At 36.3% G+C, this 17,089-nt stretch overlaps 1 protein-coding gene across 1 annotated transcript; it reads left to right on the top strand.

Annotated features, from left to right (window-relative positions):
* The first annotated feature begins 6,032 nt into the window (after window positions 1-6,032).
* cahz (carbonic anhydrase) lies at window positions 6,033-12,252 on the top strand. The gene is made up of 7 exons (XM_079877788.1): window positions 6,033-6,724; window positions 7,398-7,595; window positions 9,121-9,239; window positions 9,495-9,587; window positions 9,675-9,737; window positions 9,845-10,000; window positions 11,431-12,252. Exons 1-7 carry the CDS (start codon window positions 6,691-6,693, stop codon window positions 11,548-11,550), a joined length of 783 nt encoding a protein of 260 aa, XP_079733914.1. The 5' UTR covers window positions 6,033-6,690; the 3' UTR covers window positions 11,551-12,252.
* The last annotated feature ends 4,837 nt before the right edge of the window (window positions 12,253-17,089 follow it).

The raw sequence follows: 17,089 nt of genomic DNA, 5'->3' as shown, positions 1-17,089 counted from the left end.
TACGTGTGCTGTTCGGTGATGCCGGGGCGCCGACAAAATGCGTCGTGGAATATGGCCAGTGGACTTTTACGACTGTTACGAGAAATCCAAGAGATCGGAAGTCCATGTTGAATCATGAATGAGATTGTTTTAAATGATGTTACTTTCTTAACATCTGAAATGTAATATGTTGTATAAGGTGTGAAGTAACATTTGAGAGATTGTATAAGTAAAAAAAAAAAAAAAAAAAAACTGTCATCAATGAATATAGCCTACTGTACAAATAGCTTAAAAAAATTACAGACATGTATAGCAAATAATTTGCAGGTATGTGTACGTTTAAATTTATATAGGCTAATTTGTATTCGCCTATATGATGATGATGACGATCATCATCATAGCCTACCCGCTTTTTATTGTTTTATTCATCATGAAAACGCCATAGTTAGATTAATAGCCTAATAAATCCTAAATAGACCAGCCTGGAGAATAACATTTGGATTTTAATCTGTGCACAATGCGGTTAAAACCCAGACATATTGGCTCATAAACCCATCAACATACACTCTTGCTTTGTTCTGGTACTTTTGTGAATTGGTGATCCATGCCAGGTTTTAGATTTTGCCAGCCGGATACGCTCCATCACAAACCATCATTGTATTACGTTGTCACAGCGCCTTACTTTAATTCCAAGAAGCAAGATGATAATTTTAGCATTTATCTTGTTTAGTATTTTAGTTTATCTTTTTTTTCTTTCTTTTTTTTTGTATCTCAAAATAGATGTATTATTGCCATCAATTATGCTACATGCAGACCAGTTGCATAAACTGCTTTGACTAGTCTTAAAAGTTAGTCATCTAAATAGGCTAAAAAAAAGTCATCCTAACTTTTTAAAGTCAGTTACATAAAAAGGTAGATCGGTCTAATTTGAATAGCAAAAGTGAGACTGATTACCCCTTGGTTAACTGCTAGTTGGTCCACAGGGTGTTTCTTAAACGGAAGGCTGCATATCTCGGCTGCCACATTATCAAACGTCGCTGAAAATCGCTGAATCTCAATTTGAAGGATCCTTGGAAAGGCAGCCTTCGCTTCGCGTCCTTCATTCGGTCTGTTTTGAAGGATGCATCGGATGTATCCTTCGCGGCCTTAAATCACCCACAATCCTTTGCACACATTCTAATTCATGAAAATAAACAGAGGGAAAATGAGTCGGTACTGAGCTTGTCTTTATTATTAAAAGTAAGACAAAAATAATGTTTTCGGACATGAAAGCATAGATGTTATCTTTTGTTTTGCTGTAAATTAATCACTAACACTAAACTGACAATAATGTAAGCCACTGGGAGACCGCAGACGGCTGTCATTCGTGCATTAATAAAAAGACAGTTAATATAAAGATTTGTTATACAAAGTATTTTTCCAAAATTAAGCTTTAATAGCATTTTCGTGTCGTGACCGGGTGGGGACATATGTGACGTAGTCATGCCCACTTACTAGACCATCTCATTCTAGTGTTTAATGCTAAAGACGACACTAGCCTACAAGCCTCAGAATGACTGAACTAGGAAGGACAGTCTCAGTAGGATGCAGCTTTCCATTTGAGAAACAACCAAAGTCTTAACATAAGGGGCTAAGTTTATGCAACCGACCCCAGATGTTTTAAAGTTTGAATTAACATTTTCTTTTGCAGAATGCAAAACAACATTCCTAAAGAATGAAATGTGGATGATTCAGTTATAGCCTAGCATTAATTAAAAGCATAAAAGTTTGAAATGAACTAAAAATAAGGCCAACATTGTCTTCCTAAAGATACAAAATCTCTGCAAGACATGTCATACTTGGCATCAAAATAGCATTCATTATAAGGAGCTGTCCAATTAGATCACATTGTTCCCTCTTAAAGTATCTGAGATGGGTTAATCTCTGCCTGTGAAATGGGGGTGGGGGGGAACCCTGCTGCACAGCCTGTCTGTAGAAGGTCAAAATGATCTGGCCCTTTCACAGAGCCCATGTCACTCGCATCCAATCAAGGAAGTGAATAGAACCAAATGAGAGGTTTCATAAGCTCCTTTTGCTGCTGACATTCTTTTTCTTAGTTAGACTCAGCATGCATTTGATCCTGCGGAGGCAAATTTACATCCATGACATGAAAGGAGCTTATTTTCTTCCTTTTCATTGCTGATTTATATTGTAGCATTCAAGCGGCTTGATGAGCTTTCTCCTTTTTCGCATGGAAGGTAAAACTCTGCCTCATATCACATACTCTTTAACATGCTAGTAATGATGTAATCTATAATGTCCACAAACTTTTAATATTTTTGTTACAAATGACAAGGCCTTCATTCATCTGAGGGCCACTTAAAGAAAGAATGATCAACCATCACATTGATTAATCATTTGATCCTATAGACTGAGAATATAGTATTATGCATCACACATTATTATTATTTGTTTAAAAAACAGTTATTGTTGCTCCATTTTATAATTTACGTAAATCTATAGTATACCCACTCTTAAAAACACATGAATTTTTTCAAGTCAAGTCAAGTCATCTTCATTTATATAGCGCTTTTAACAATGTAGATTGTTCCAAAGCAGCTTCACATTGATAATAGGAAATTAAAGTAAAGTGTTTTGGCTTTATAGCAGTTCTAGAATAAAGTTATTGTCCAGCTAAAGTTAGTTTGATTGATTCATTTCCGTCGCAACGATCATTAGTTATTAACTTAGGGACCGCTAACATGACACCGTTCTAACAGAAAACTCTTAAAGTCCAACTGAAATAAAAATTTACCCTATTTACTTTGTTAGCGCATATTACTAGTCTTGTGGTGAAAAATTAATCCGTGCAAGTTAATACACAGAAAAAAATTGTTTGCCGTCGTAATCTTTAATCAAAGTCTGAAAAGTTACTTCCGGTCTGGAATGGCTGATGATGTAGGTTTGACGGCTTGGGTTGGGAAACGCTAAACCACTCCCCTCAAACCGTTAGTCTGCTATGAGTGAGAGATGGAGAGGAGGAGCGCTAAGTAAAACCCTGCCCTCTGTTCAATATTCCTTTTCACTGGAGAAAAGTCGTTTGCAACTTCCGGTTCAGGCGGACTTTAAGTTCTTTCTGCGCAAACTTCAAAAACGCGAACCTGTGAGAATGCGCGCTTGAATATGTGCGCAGGTGTGTAGTCCTTCCCTACAAATCAACCCTCAACATAGGCTACTACTTGTCTGGCCTTAAAATGTAGGCTATAATAGAGAATTTTTATCGCTTCCACGTAGCCACACGAACCGGAATTTTCCCGACAACGCTTTATCTGTAGAGAGGTAAAGGGAGGGGTGGGAGGCCTTCACAGGGAAGAGCCTAGTTGACATTTCAGGACTGCGCTGTCGTCGCGTCCAGGCGCAGTTCCTTCATCAGATCTGGATACAGATCCGGCGGACTGCGGTAAACCTCGGGATAAACGAGACTAATATTAACGTAGACGCCATTCTTCTTATGATGTAACAAGTACATCCAGCCTGATCTCACGGCAATTCGTACGAATTCTACGAGGTGGCTAATTCGTACGAATTCATACGACCTCACTCGTATGAATTAGTACGATTTTTGCTAAATCACATATTGTACGAATTGCCCAACTCGTATGAATTCATACGAATGACCTACCCCTGACCCCGCCCCTAAACCATCACGTGGGTTTAGACAAATCGTACAAATTCGTATGAGTGGGGTCGTACGAATTCGTACGAATTAGCCAACTTTTTATCACTCGTTCGAATTCGTACGAATTGGTCGTGAGATAGCGTTGGTACATCAGGATTTATGGGAAGTGTTTCCGGCTCCGGCTGACCTAATCTATGCAGCCTAACATTGAATTATAAAAGGACAACCGCACATACTCTGTTGATTGTCAGGTGGAACAAAACAATATCCTATCAGAAAGCGAGCTGACAGAAGACTGAAGCATAACAACCGCAGTCATCCACACAGCACAGAGTGAAATGGATATGGACATCAGAGATGGAGGATCAGCTTGTCGATTTGTGGCAACGTTCCGCCAAAAGCATTCCAAACACTATCAGCAATTTATTCCTGGCTATTGTCAGCCGTGTTTATTCAGAAGTCTCGAGAGATTTTGCGAGATTTCCCGTGTTCATTCGGACTCGGGACTCTGGTTGAAAATCTGTTAATGTGTGGTGTGTTGCCTTCTTGTAAACCTGTTGTATAGGAGACCTCCAAAACAAAATTAGTAAACTTTAAAGTAGCATAATAGGGGCACTTTAAGCTATATTTCCTGTTTGAGCTACAGATTTCCAATAGGCTACAGATGATTGAGCTATATGTTGAGTCCACTTATTTGTGGATTTGTCTGCACATCTTGACCCTGCATGTAAGATTATAAAGTCACCTGTGAACAGAAATACCATGTTTAAATGAGATCTTTCTATCCCCCTGCTTGAGTCAAAACGAAAGTAATGCAAATTTATTTTGTTCCCTTTCTTTTTAGTTCTTTTTTTTTCTATTTATTTAATCATTTGATGTAGGCCTATTATCTGTTTAAATGTCCATACTCTAGCCTATGTCCCTCGTACAAAGTCAATTGTTCTACTCATTGTTCATTTCAAATGTCAGTAGGATTTATGTTATTGGAATGAATGTTAATTGTTGTTACTTGCAAAATGAAAATGAAAAAAAATCTTGACACTGCATTTTTCAAAACCCACAAATGTGTGCTACAAATGCACGGAAGCGATTCACGAATGCTAGGCAGAGTTGAGTTTGTGACAAAACACATTTGTAAATGTGCAAATTTTATTTGCAAAACTCATTTTATTTATTTGTGAATTTTATTAGTTTTTGTGAAACTCTTACATTTATTAGTGGATCTTAATTTATTTGGAATAATGCAACAATTCTAACCCTATACACCATTATTTATTTATATTTTTCAAACACACTGATTTTAGTTCTTGATTTATCAGAACTCTCCCAATCATTAGTCTAATTATGAACGGATGTATCAGAGTTTTGAGTTTTATATTGAGAATTTACATTATACACCTCATAAATTGAGCAGTTACAATAAACACGAGTGGAACAGTCTGTGTGAAAAATGATTCTGCTCTGACACCTAGTGGTTTAAATGATCAGTTGCACATAAGGCATCCTATGTATGGGGAGATCAGGGCTAGTTTTTTACACTTTTACTCCAGTGAACATTTATAATTACAGGTTTGTGTTGGAATAGTCTTGACAACGTCAAAAACAAAGCTCTTAAAATAGGCTATCCCTATGCCTAATCGTGTTACAACATGCCCAGCAGTGCATTTTGTTACATGATTATGTGGTGAAACAGTAATCTGCCCATATATATATATATATATATATAATTTCAACTAAATATGAACAGTTAAACATGAGTAAAGATAGTGTACAAATACACTGAACCATTGTTTTGTCCATACACATTTGGTAATAAAATACATAACTTTGTAACATTAAAATCAGTGACAACTTGCCTCGCCCTGACATTTATGAAAAATACCCTTGTCCTAAAACAGTTCAAAATCGTTTAATTATGTACAGAATTAAAATAAAGTAAACACATTTTGATAAATAAAGTCAGTAGCCTAAATGAAATGATCTGAGACGGAGCCTTCGATTGGTATTTTCCACTTCAGCCACCAGATGACAGCAACTGAATAATGCAAAGAGGTCAAACGAACGCTCATTCGTTTCACAATTACAAATTGCTATTAAACACGTTATTTAACATAGGCCCATTGAACACACATAAATGACATAAAAAATAATAATATGTTTTATATAATTATCTACAATATAATTTATAGGCTAGACTACGTTTTTTCTAATCAAAAAGTGTTAAGTAAGACAAAGTATCTATGTAAGCTACTTAATAATATACTCCTTGAAAATAATGTAGGCATTATGTACACACATTTTAAGCAACGAGCATATATTTAGACCTCATAGCTTCAGTAGCCTATAATCATCACCCCACTAATCGTTGTGTGCGCAGTGGCTCCTTTAAATGAGCGCCGGGACCTTCACTGAACGGGTACCAAAACGATGTACTGTAGGTGATTAAACGGCTGCTTCGGTTTTCTTGTGAATCATAATAACGTTTTAAACAGTCACATCGGCTACAGAATCAGTCATTAAGCTACTGAGATCCAGAGTTCATCAACGCACCTCCACTTGTTCATCCTGCTACAGTCTGCGTAACTACACACAGCATCGCACAAGGACGAAGAAGGTCAAGATAACATGTATCGCTGCCCGGATAACGGATGTGTTTCTGAATCGTCAAAGAAAGAGACAAATGAAGAGGTTTGCTATTCGAGGCATCGAAGAGCAAATGCAACTTAAACGCCAGGAAAACAGAGGGGACCAGTCGCGTGGAATGTCCGCATCCCGTTTGTTTCCTTGCTATCGAGCATCCCGGAGACCCATTTGGAATCGATGCTCAACGTGCGAATTAAAGGGACGGGAGGTGCAATCTTTTGATTTGTTTAAGTGTCTTCTGACTGACTCCTCCTGTGCTACCCGGAGACCATGTGGCCAAGCCCCCTGAGTTGATAAAGGTACCAGTACCAACAGAGGAACTCTATATAAAGGCTGACATAGTTTGGATGAACAGTTGCTGGTCTTTAGAATTCGGGGCTTACAAGTAGAAGAGTGGAACACAAGTAATCATGTCTCACGCATGGGGTTATGGACCAAATGACGGTAAGATCAAGATACCAAATTAATTTATTAATCTTTAGTAATTAATCAGGATTAAATTGATGTCATTGTTGCTAAATTATATTAATTTCAAATAGCCTAGAATTTAGCAGTCCTTTAGTCAAGAAGTCTTTTTTTTTTTTACATTCATCTACTACACTGGTGCGATCTAAACAGCTTTAAAAAGTGACCAAAGAATAATTATCTTGACGTTTTGATTCATTAGGTATCTCTATGAGTAAATTTTTCAATTATTATTAAACACAGAAAACCACAGATGACACCACACCCACACACACACACACACACACACACTAAATAAGCAAAATGAGATGAATTGTGGCATGTACATTTCTTTTCTTTTCCTGATAACCTTAAATCTAAATGAACTAGCTTCAAAAAAAAGAAAGAAAAAAGACAGTAATGTGACTGAAACAACCTGGATACAATCTAAAACAACCTAATTTAGGTTACACAGACGAAAATAATTTCTTAATGTCAAATCAGCTAGAAAAGGCTCCTCAAGGTAACAGCTGCACGTATCACTTCTTACAGTGTACATTTACTGACCTTGAATCTTGCAAGGAATGTAAACACATTTTTGTTGTGCATAGGCACTACTTTTTTTATCTTCATGCTCGGCTTTTCATCTTTTTCTCTTGCTCTGTCATTTTAGGGCCAGACAGCTGGGCAGAAGGCTTTCCAATTGCAAATGGACCCAGGCAGTCTCCCATTGATATCGTACCCACCCAAGCACAACATGACCATTCTCTGAAGGGTCTCAAATTGAAGTATGACCCCGCCACCGCTAAGGGCATCCTCAACAATGGCCATTCATTCCAAGTGGATTTCACTGATGACGACAACAGCTCAAGTTAGTCTATTACTGCTTTTTGTGCTTATTTTCAACTTCTTAAAACAATTATTACAGCTGAGAATGTATTCATTTTGTTTACTTAGTTGCATTTTACCTTGGCATAGTCACACTTTCATATTTATCAACATTCTGGGGATTTTGTCAGGGCAATATTTTGGCTACACTTTTCCTTCTTAAAATAGTCATCTTTTGTCCTTGAATCCATAACAAGTGTAACAAATCTGCAAAAAAAAAATAAAAATAAAAAATACTGCAAGACTTTCTTTGCATATCAAATACTAAAATGAAAGGAGCTGGATCATTTATGCAATACTAAACATCTCAATATTCAGCTACTGTGAAAGTCCTCTTCCACACCTTCTCCTTCCCTATTTCTATCCATTCATCACTAACTTAATTTGTTAACAACTCCAGGGTGACTTATAGTGCTCAAGTCCTCTCCATTTCGGACTGTAAGGATTGCGTTAACTTATGGACTCATGAATTTCTATTATTGTGTCCTTGTACACTAGAGCTTTGCCTCATTGAAATTCCTTTCAGTTTACTCCAATTTATCTACCTGAACATGAAATCTTCAAATGATGTAAAACTGCTATATGAGCAGCGAATGTGGATGTGTGGATGTGTACCTTCCTCTGCTTGTGCAGGGACTTAGAGCTCTGTGTACTCAAGTGCTAATGCATTCTATTATGAGAGAATGAAAGAATAGAGCCACATATGCCATGGTCGCTCAATGAGAGCAACATGTGCTGAATTTTAATGACCATTTCAAGAGGGGACTCACAGCACACATATGCTTGGAAATTTTTTTTTTTTAAAGAGTGCTACAGACACATTTGCATACAAACACACTTGCATACAAAATGCTTGCTGATATATTAGGTGGTGAATATTGAACTGCATGAATTTTTGATTTTTGGTTGAACCTCCTCTTAAATAGCAAACCTTTTGTTGTTAGAGCATCTCTTTTTAATTTTTTTTGAATATTGAACACCCCAAATAATATCCAAAGTAGTCCATTCACATTAACATTGCCCAACAGGCAACCTGTCAGTCTACCAAGTAGGAAGTAAAGGATTACATGTCACAGTCATTAAGGATGCATAATATACAATATGATCTGATTTAAATTCCTTATTTGTTTTTATTTATTATTATTTTATATTAAATAGAATATTTTTTTTTTATTATCGGCCGGTATTTCTGAATGCTAATGATGAATCTCAAAATGAATATCCAATTTTCATAATGTACATTATAAAGCTGTAATGCCTAAATTCACTGATCGACAATTGAAAAAAAAAAAAAAAAAATTTATATCGGACATTTATTATTTGTTATCAGCCGTAACATGTAAATAAGATGTGCTTATTGATATCTGTTAACATTTCTATATGCATCTTACATTTAATGCTTAAGAGATTGAATCTGAAATACAGTTTTTCAAAAAAAATTCTGACTAATGATTTCTATAGTGTTGTTAAAGAAACAACTGAATGATTGGAATAATTGTTTTATGTAGCTCTGGCTGGAGGCCCCGTGATAGGGGTTTACAGGTTGAAACAGTTCCATTTCCATTGGGGAAGCAGTGATGACAAGGGCTCAGAGCACACTATTGCTGGAACCAAGTTCCCCTGTGAGGTAATGAGGCTTTCATACTCCTGCTCCCAGTACCATACATCACAACCAAAGCAACCCTCATTCCTCTGTGTTGTGGTACAGACCATTCTAATTCTTGAAGGTCTCTCTTAAAACTAATTATAGCTCACTGCTCGTGAATATTCTTGATGTTCTCTCATGAATTTGTAAATCCCCTCTTTTAAATAAGCCAGGATTTTAAGCTAATTCAGTCATTTTTTTTTCGATGTTTCATAACACGTCTCCTCCTTTCTAAAGCTTCATCTCGTTCACTGGAACACCAAGTACCCAAACTTTGGAGAAGCTGCCAGTAAGCCTGATGGCCTTGCTGTGGTTGGAGTTTTTCTCAAGGTCAGAATTTTAGCCAAAATCATTTCAAGCATTGCAGTGGTTAAATGATATAAAATGATGGATATATTGTGTGGTTCTGTTTACCAGATTGGTGCTGCCAATCCAAGACTTCAGAAAGTTCTAGATGCCCTGGATGACATCAAATCAAAGGTATCAACAGTAGCAGTCATTTTTAGTTTTATGAATTAGTATATTTACTCCTCTTACTTGTCCTGAGATGTTTTTATTCTTTTACAATATGTCTGTTTCTTCTCCAGGGCAGACAGACTACATTTGCCAACTTTGACCCTAAAACCTTGCTGCCCTCATCTCTGGATTTCTGGACTTATGAAGGGTCTCTGACCACACCCCCTTTGCTGGAGAGTGTCACATGGATTGTTCTGAAAGATCCAATTAGTGTTAGTCCTGCTCAGGTACTTTATGCATCTATGCTTTCACACTCTTATTTGTACACTTACGATTACAGACAGGGACATCTACTTCTAGTCCTTATCTTTAGTACCTTATGATATTTTGAGTCATCATAATTTTGTCCACACAAGTTTAGTTAATTTGGAAGGGGAACATGTTTAATAAAGTTTTGCTACTTGGTTGAGTTGAAAAAAAGTTAATAAATACTTAAACAAATACTGTCTGCTTACATAGTATAATAGCACAAATAAGGTCTCAACTTTTAACTTCACTCCTACTTTAAAACTGGGAGGGTCAGTGCTCCATACAGTAGGTTCCTGCTTCTACAAGATTACTTTATCTTAAATATATTGCTTGCCTGACAGCCAATATCACATTTAAGTCAGGCTTGTGCCTTTAAGATAGAAGCCTACACCCTTACATTCAGTACTGGAGAGGAATTAGGACTTCATTGCAGTCTAAATATTGTTATTATATGTTTTATTTCTTATCTTTACTTTGACCTGTTACTGTCTGAAGCTTTTTATATCACATAAATGAATATCACGCCAAATGAATATTACTCAGTATAGCAAGACGAGGAAGTGTAATTATAATTAAAAAAGAAAAATAAGTATTCTACATACACCAAAACACAAATTCTGGACACTGTGCCGAAAAAAAGAAAAAAAATGACTTTGTTTGGAATAACTAAATATATTCAAAATATACACTACAATTCAAATGTTTGGGGTCAGTAAGATTTTTTTGTACCTCAGTACCAAATCAGCATATAATTTCTGAAGGATCATGTGACACTGAAGACTGGAGTAATGATGCAAAAAATAAACGTTGCCTTGGTGAGCATAAGACTTCTTTCAAAAACATAAAAAATTCTTACCAACCCCAAACATTAGTGTATACTTGTTCTTCCTTAAGGTGACATTACTACATAACATTTAGGCTCGAACAACTAAAAGATTGCTCAACCATCACAGACCACATGCCGTGTGTTAATCGTCTTCCGATGCCTTTATGCTCCTTTTCCCAAAATGTTTCTTAGCTAAATGTGGTGTATAACAAGGATTAAGAAGTTTTAAAGCTTGTCTTGAAAATTCTGCATCAGCAGCAGGACCATATCGACAGTGACAATGTTTAAAAAAAAAAAGGGCCCTATTCATTACTGTCCCTGGTGTAGGCAGTGCTTTTAGCCTGCAGTGGTTATTTTAGTCTCCGGTGGTTAGTCAGAATAGACTAACGGCTGCACAAGTGCTCTGAATGAGTGAATGAGCATGGAGCTAAATATAGTAAATATAGGGTGTAATAAGGCTCTGCAAGACTGCCAACAACACACTAAACACCAAAATCCAAGAGAAAACAATCTAACTGTATCTCTCTGTCTGTCTCTCTCTCTCTCTCTCTCTCGGTCTCTCTCTCTCTCTCTGTTCTTTAGATGGCTAAATTCCGTAGCCTGCTGTTCACACCGGAAGGAGAGTCACCTTGCAACATGGTTGACAACTTCAGACCCCCTCAACCTCTCAAGGGACGTAAAGTCCGTGCGTCCTTCAAGTAAATTGCAGCATCGAAGCCACAACCCTCCCACTTGCCTTCTGATCATGGTGCTTTTGACTGGTTCACAATAACATTCCCAGTGAAATTGCTACTGAAACATCACAGTATTTGTTCTCAATCCAGGCCCCTGCTTACATTGCAGTGTTGATAACAAGAAAGCTGGATCTAATCTTCTTAAACTGTCTGTTTGTTATTATGACTTATCATGAGGAATAATATTTAAAGTGCTTAGACAGTGGTTAGTTACCTGCATTTCCCTGCCGATGTTAAGCTGGACAAATGGGAAAAATTTAAATCCCAGTTAAGGTTTGATTGCTTCACTTTGCGCTTTTTCTAGCTTTGCCGGCATTGCTCTATACTCCATGTTATTCAATAGGAAAGACATTATGGTTCTGTTCGGGTTTATGGCAATGTGTGAATAGTTCAGTTTAATGTGTGAATGACCAGATGTGTTGAAACTGAACTACCTACAGAAAAGCACTCACTAAATGCAATTTGTTGTTGTTAAAGTAATTTACTAAGAGGAATTCCAAGGGATTTGCTTTTAAAGATTGTTTCTAAGAATGATGTAACATGATGTTCTGCAGTAGGTAGTATAATAAAAATGTCTTAAAATTAAAAGTTAATTGAGCAGTTTTGCAAACAATTGTATTAGAAATTTTATCAGCAATAAATAAATATATTTTAAACTACTGTACACTTCATGTGATTGTTTTTTGTCCATTGCATAATGAATTATGTTAGTAATACAAACAGATGTTGAAATCAGCTTTAATACAGAACTGAGGATTTGATAACACAATATAATACAATAAGATCAAACTCAATTGACATTAGTTAATCAAATTAGGTATCATATTTTAACAATGGATACATTTTTACAGCATTTAAATAGTTTAATGTTACTTATTAATTCATATACTATTGTTTATTTTGAATTGTTTATTCATCAAAGAAAGAAAGAAAACACAGTCTTCACAAAATATATTAAGCAGCACAACTGTTTTCAATATTTAGAATAATAGGAAATGTTTCTTGAGCACCAAATCAGCATATGAATGATTTCTGAGGGATCATGTGACACTGAAGACTAGAGGAAAGACTTTGTGATCAGAGGATTAAATTACATTTGAAAATATAGTAATTTTAAATTATTGGTGAGAAAAAGGGACTTTAAAAAATATTAAAAAAACATAAAAAAAATCGTGTGGTAATTATACTAATACATTTCACAGTATTAGCATTCAAGTATGAACAAACATAAAAAAAACAAAACAATGAACAATAGCATACTTATAAATCAACATACAACAAAAGCCCAATAGTAACAGATTCAGAGAAGATGCTGAACAAAGAAGCCTTACTGCAGACCACCAAACTTTTTAGTTTTAACCAACAAAACCTGCTTTGCTTAAAATACAGAAATAGAATTAACCTCTTCATGTTCATTTCTGCTTCTGTGGTTTGAAGTAATTCTCACGAACCATTTCAGCAATAAAAGAGGAAATATGTAATATGAGAACATTCAAGATCAATATCTGTCAAGCACTCTCCGGTCCATGTCAGTTCTGTGCTCTGTTATGATGGAGAAATAATGAGATCATTACCCAGAGATACTGTCATAGAGGCTGAGAGAGGCCTTTATCTTGGAAGCTGGCAAATCACCACAAATGAGCGCAGTTTTGGATGCCAGTCAGTGTCTCATTAACACATGGCTAATGCTCTTTGTCAGTATCCAGCCTTACTTACGCAACTCATGCTTTGCTGGGTACACATGCTTATGGTGGTCTTGAATCTGGGTTGGCATCATCTAGTGGTACAAAGCAGACAACATTTGGTGGTAAAATCCACTGCAGTTGCCTTGCAGAGTAACCCTCAACACAAGATCTTCTTATGAACTTGAGTGATAAATTACTTCTTATTAATAATTGCTTTTCATCTACAGCTTAGTACAGTTTGTCCAATGGCTGCTCTCATGAAAACATCCTGGCTTGAAAACAAACAGGAGTGCAGTAACAAAATGAAAAGTAGATGAACACACTAAGCATGAGTTAGAGATGAGAGCACAGCAAAACACTGGGATTTTCAGTAATAAAGACAGAGGATAAGGTGAAGCACAGGATTGAAATCAGAGGATAGAGAGAGCAAATAGAGGAAGGGAAGAGGAGTTTGAAAAGCAGGAGATGAAATGGCAGGGAAGACCAAAAAAAGCAGAAAGGAAACAAAAAGCAAATATAAAGGCTCTTTCTTTTGAGTCCAGATCATATATGTGTAACAACCACATGCTTAAGTATTTTAAAGCTGCTTTATGCCATATAAATTAAGCTGGTGACAGATGAATGATTTTTTTCAAAGACATACAATCCAGCAATCCATACACAACTGCATACTAGCACCTAGCACATCATTAGACATATAGCAAAGCAAAAAGTGAAATGCTTGATATGTTCAAGGCTGTTACTCTTATCACAGCGTGTTACAATTACTTCATCATGACACCACAAATAATGCCTGTGCCACAGTGGTACAGTACAGTCCCTAAAGAAGACCTGTTATTGTGTTGCTTTTTCCATTACACCAATGAAAATCCCAAAGCATGACATGACAATAAGATAAAATAAAACATAAAAAGGCAAGATAAAATAGATTAAAATAAGATATAAAACAAAATAAAAAATAAAAAATTACTACAGCATGCAAAAAACAAAACAAAAAAACAAGCAGATTGTAAATCTGTAAACTGTACAAAGAAAGAAAGAAAGAAAGAAAGAAAGAAAGAAAGAAAGAAAGAAAGAAAGAAAGAAAGAAAGAAAGAAAGAAAGAAAGAAAGAACACAAACTAACAGTAAAAGGGACAGACTGAATTAGTGAGATCCTCTTTTTTTAATTATCTTAATAGTTCTGCAGAAATGGACAGCACCATTAGTAGAACTATGGATAAGTGGTCCAGAATAAAGCCTCTTTATCCAAACAATAAAACCATTGAAGAGTGGATTTCAGAGGACAGATCAGTTTCTTTTTCCCCTGGCTTTTGAAGCACCATTTGAGAACTCCACCAGCAAACCACCTGAAAATGACTAGCAGAAAAGGTTCATTTTTCTTCCCATGCACATGCAGTAACAGCTTAAGCATTGTAGAAAAAAGTCATAACATAAGGTTTGAGGAATTTGTTCAGAATCACTGACGTTGATTTGGCCAGTATGAAACTTGTGAGTCATTTTTTGTACCTGAGGTGCTGATCAGTATACGACTGTGTTGACATACAGGGGAAGAAAATGCTCTCCTCAAGCAGCAGAATTCACAGGACCATGCAGCTTTATATGCTCAAAAGTAACAAAATGATCTAACAAGGATTGCTTAATTAGGCCTATCTGTTGCAACATGCAGATTCAAGTGGAAGTTTAAAGCTGTAACTCATTCCCACTGACACTTAACTACCTCTATCGATGAATTCAAATCTCAACTCAAAACCTATTTGTTCTCCCAATATTATCAGTTGTAATGTGTATCTGCTTCATGAATCGCTCACCGTGTTTTGATGCGTATAAGACCTTTATGTGCCGTCTACATGATGTGTTCTTGAATCTCTTGCACAATTTGATGCAACCGCTACATGCATCTGCACAGGCTCTTGTTCTGGACTGGGCACATGTGCATGGATTTACCTGACGCCTCATCATCTGTGTTTACCTGCCTTCAGTATGCCATCTTCTCATCAAATCATTGTGTACCTGCAATACCAAGAACTCTGTTAAGTCTGCCATCTTGCCTGCCATCTGCTTTCTCTGTTTAATAAACATCCGTTACCTGCATACCAGTTGTGTGTCCCTCTGTTACATGGCAATCCTTCAGAAATCATTCTAATATGCTGAATTAGTGCTCATGAAACATTTCTCATTATCAAATTTGAAAACAGTTGTGCTGCTTAATATTTTTGTGTAAAACAGTAATAGATTTTTTTCAGAGATCTTAGATTAAATTCAAAAGAACAGCATTTTTTTTTTTTATTGTGACCTTTTTGTGACTTTTAATCAATTTAATGTGTGCTTGATAAAAGTATATATATAAAAAAAAAAACAGATCTTACTGACCTAAACTTTGGAACAGCAGTGTGTATGTAATCATTGTGCTGCAAGGTTAGGAAACCCATAGTCATGGCTGTTAGACAGAAGATAAGAGTACTCAACAGTGTGATTAGCAGGGTGGGTCACTGTAACTTTACTCTTATGCAACACCAGCCAGATAATCTACAAAAGATCTGTATTATACCAATTGCTGTCTATATTTTGGAGGCATGTACAGGATATTCTGAAGATTCAATGGCCACCGTGATAGCAGGGTTCCAGAGGAATAGGATACATCATTATTGACTATAATGCAGCATTCAAAGCATTACAAAGACATCAGCTATAGGCAGCTAATGCATGTAGAAGCCATAAAGTTACTAATATTGTTACATAAATGTCTTCATTAATAGTCTATTGCTTGTTTCAATATATGTCACTATATTTCTGTTCTCCCCCTGTGGGAGAGGAAATGAGAGGAATTGCATCCATTTTGGCATTTCCTGCAGGCAGCCATCTTAAACAGGATGTGATGTAGTGATGGGCAGTTTTTTTTTTTTTTTTTGGACATGCATGGCAACTAGCTTTTAAATCTCAGTTTTGTCTTCAAGTATTCACATTTTTTGTCACAATGAATACAAAATTACACAAATAGGTTTGGATTTGTGTCATATACTTTCACTCATGGAAGTGGCTACAAATGAAAGGAAGGCACTGTTTAGTCAAACAACCATGTGCATATTGTGGATACTGGATACTTGTGTTTACTTGTGTTTGTGTCAAGCATGGCTGGTGAAATGTCCCTAAATGAAAATGTTGAACAAAGCATTGCATCCCTCAGTTATATGCGTAATAGAAAGCTTGGTGTGTGCACGTCGGATGAATGAAGTGAGAACTTTGAGTGAATTGGAGATGTGGAAAAATGTTCAAAAGGATTCAAAAAACTTATTAAGCCAAACGATAGTGCTTCAAATGTGTCCAAAAGGTCACATAAATCTTTAGGCCTAGTTATCACAGCTCATATTTATTATCATCTGTGTCCTCAATGAAAATAAAAGTAGCTGCTGATAAAGCAGCTCTTCTTGCACACAAAGCTGCATTAAAACAAAAACATGCTCTTGAAATGGAAAAGGCTGCTTTGAACATGAGACTGGAAACAGTAAACTGGGAAAGTGACCTAGCTGCAAACAATGCTAAATTAAAGGTCTTTAGAGGACTTTGAAATAACTGCAAGCCCAAGTATACAGTACAAGTTCGATCTATCATTTCCCAGCAATCTTATGACCTAAGGACCTTACCTAAGGAAGAGATGAATGGGTATCTTGAAAAGTATGGTGCTGAAAATTCTAAGCAGACATCGATGACACAGCTCAAACACCACCAGGACCATCACCACCTTTTGAATTTGTTCAACTTGGATCTATCCTAAAAACTCCATTGCAAAGAATGCTTCAAATTTCAAAACCCCATCAAATTG

Source organism: Squalius cephalus (genome assembly GCF_949319135.1).
Source record: "Squalius cephalus genome assembly, chromosome: 7".
Lineage (NCBI taxonomy): Eukaryota > Metazoa > Chordata > Actinopteri > Cypriniformes > Leuciscidae > Squalius > Squalius cephalus.
This window is presented reverse-complemented; position numbering and strand designations above follow the sequence as displayed.

Bases quoted from the DNA above. Each gene is read 5' to 3' on its own strand.
- cahz (XM_079877788.1), top strand. From the start codon at position 6,691: ATGTCTCACGCATGGGGTTATGGACCAAATGACG. The intron at 7,596-9,120 runs GTTAGTCTATTA...TGTTTTATGTAG, and splicing joins TGATGACGACAACAGCTCAA to CTCTGGCTGGAGGCCCCGTG. The intron at 9,240-9,494 runs GTAATGAGGCTT...TCCTTTCTAAAG, and splicing joins GAACCAAGTTCCCCTGTGAG to CTTCATCTCGTTCACTGGAA.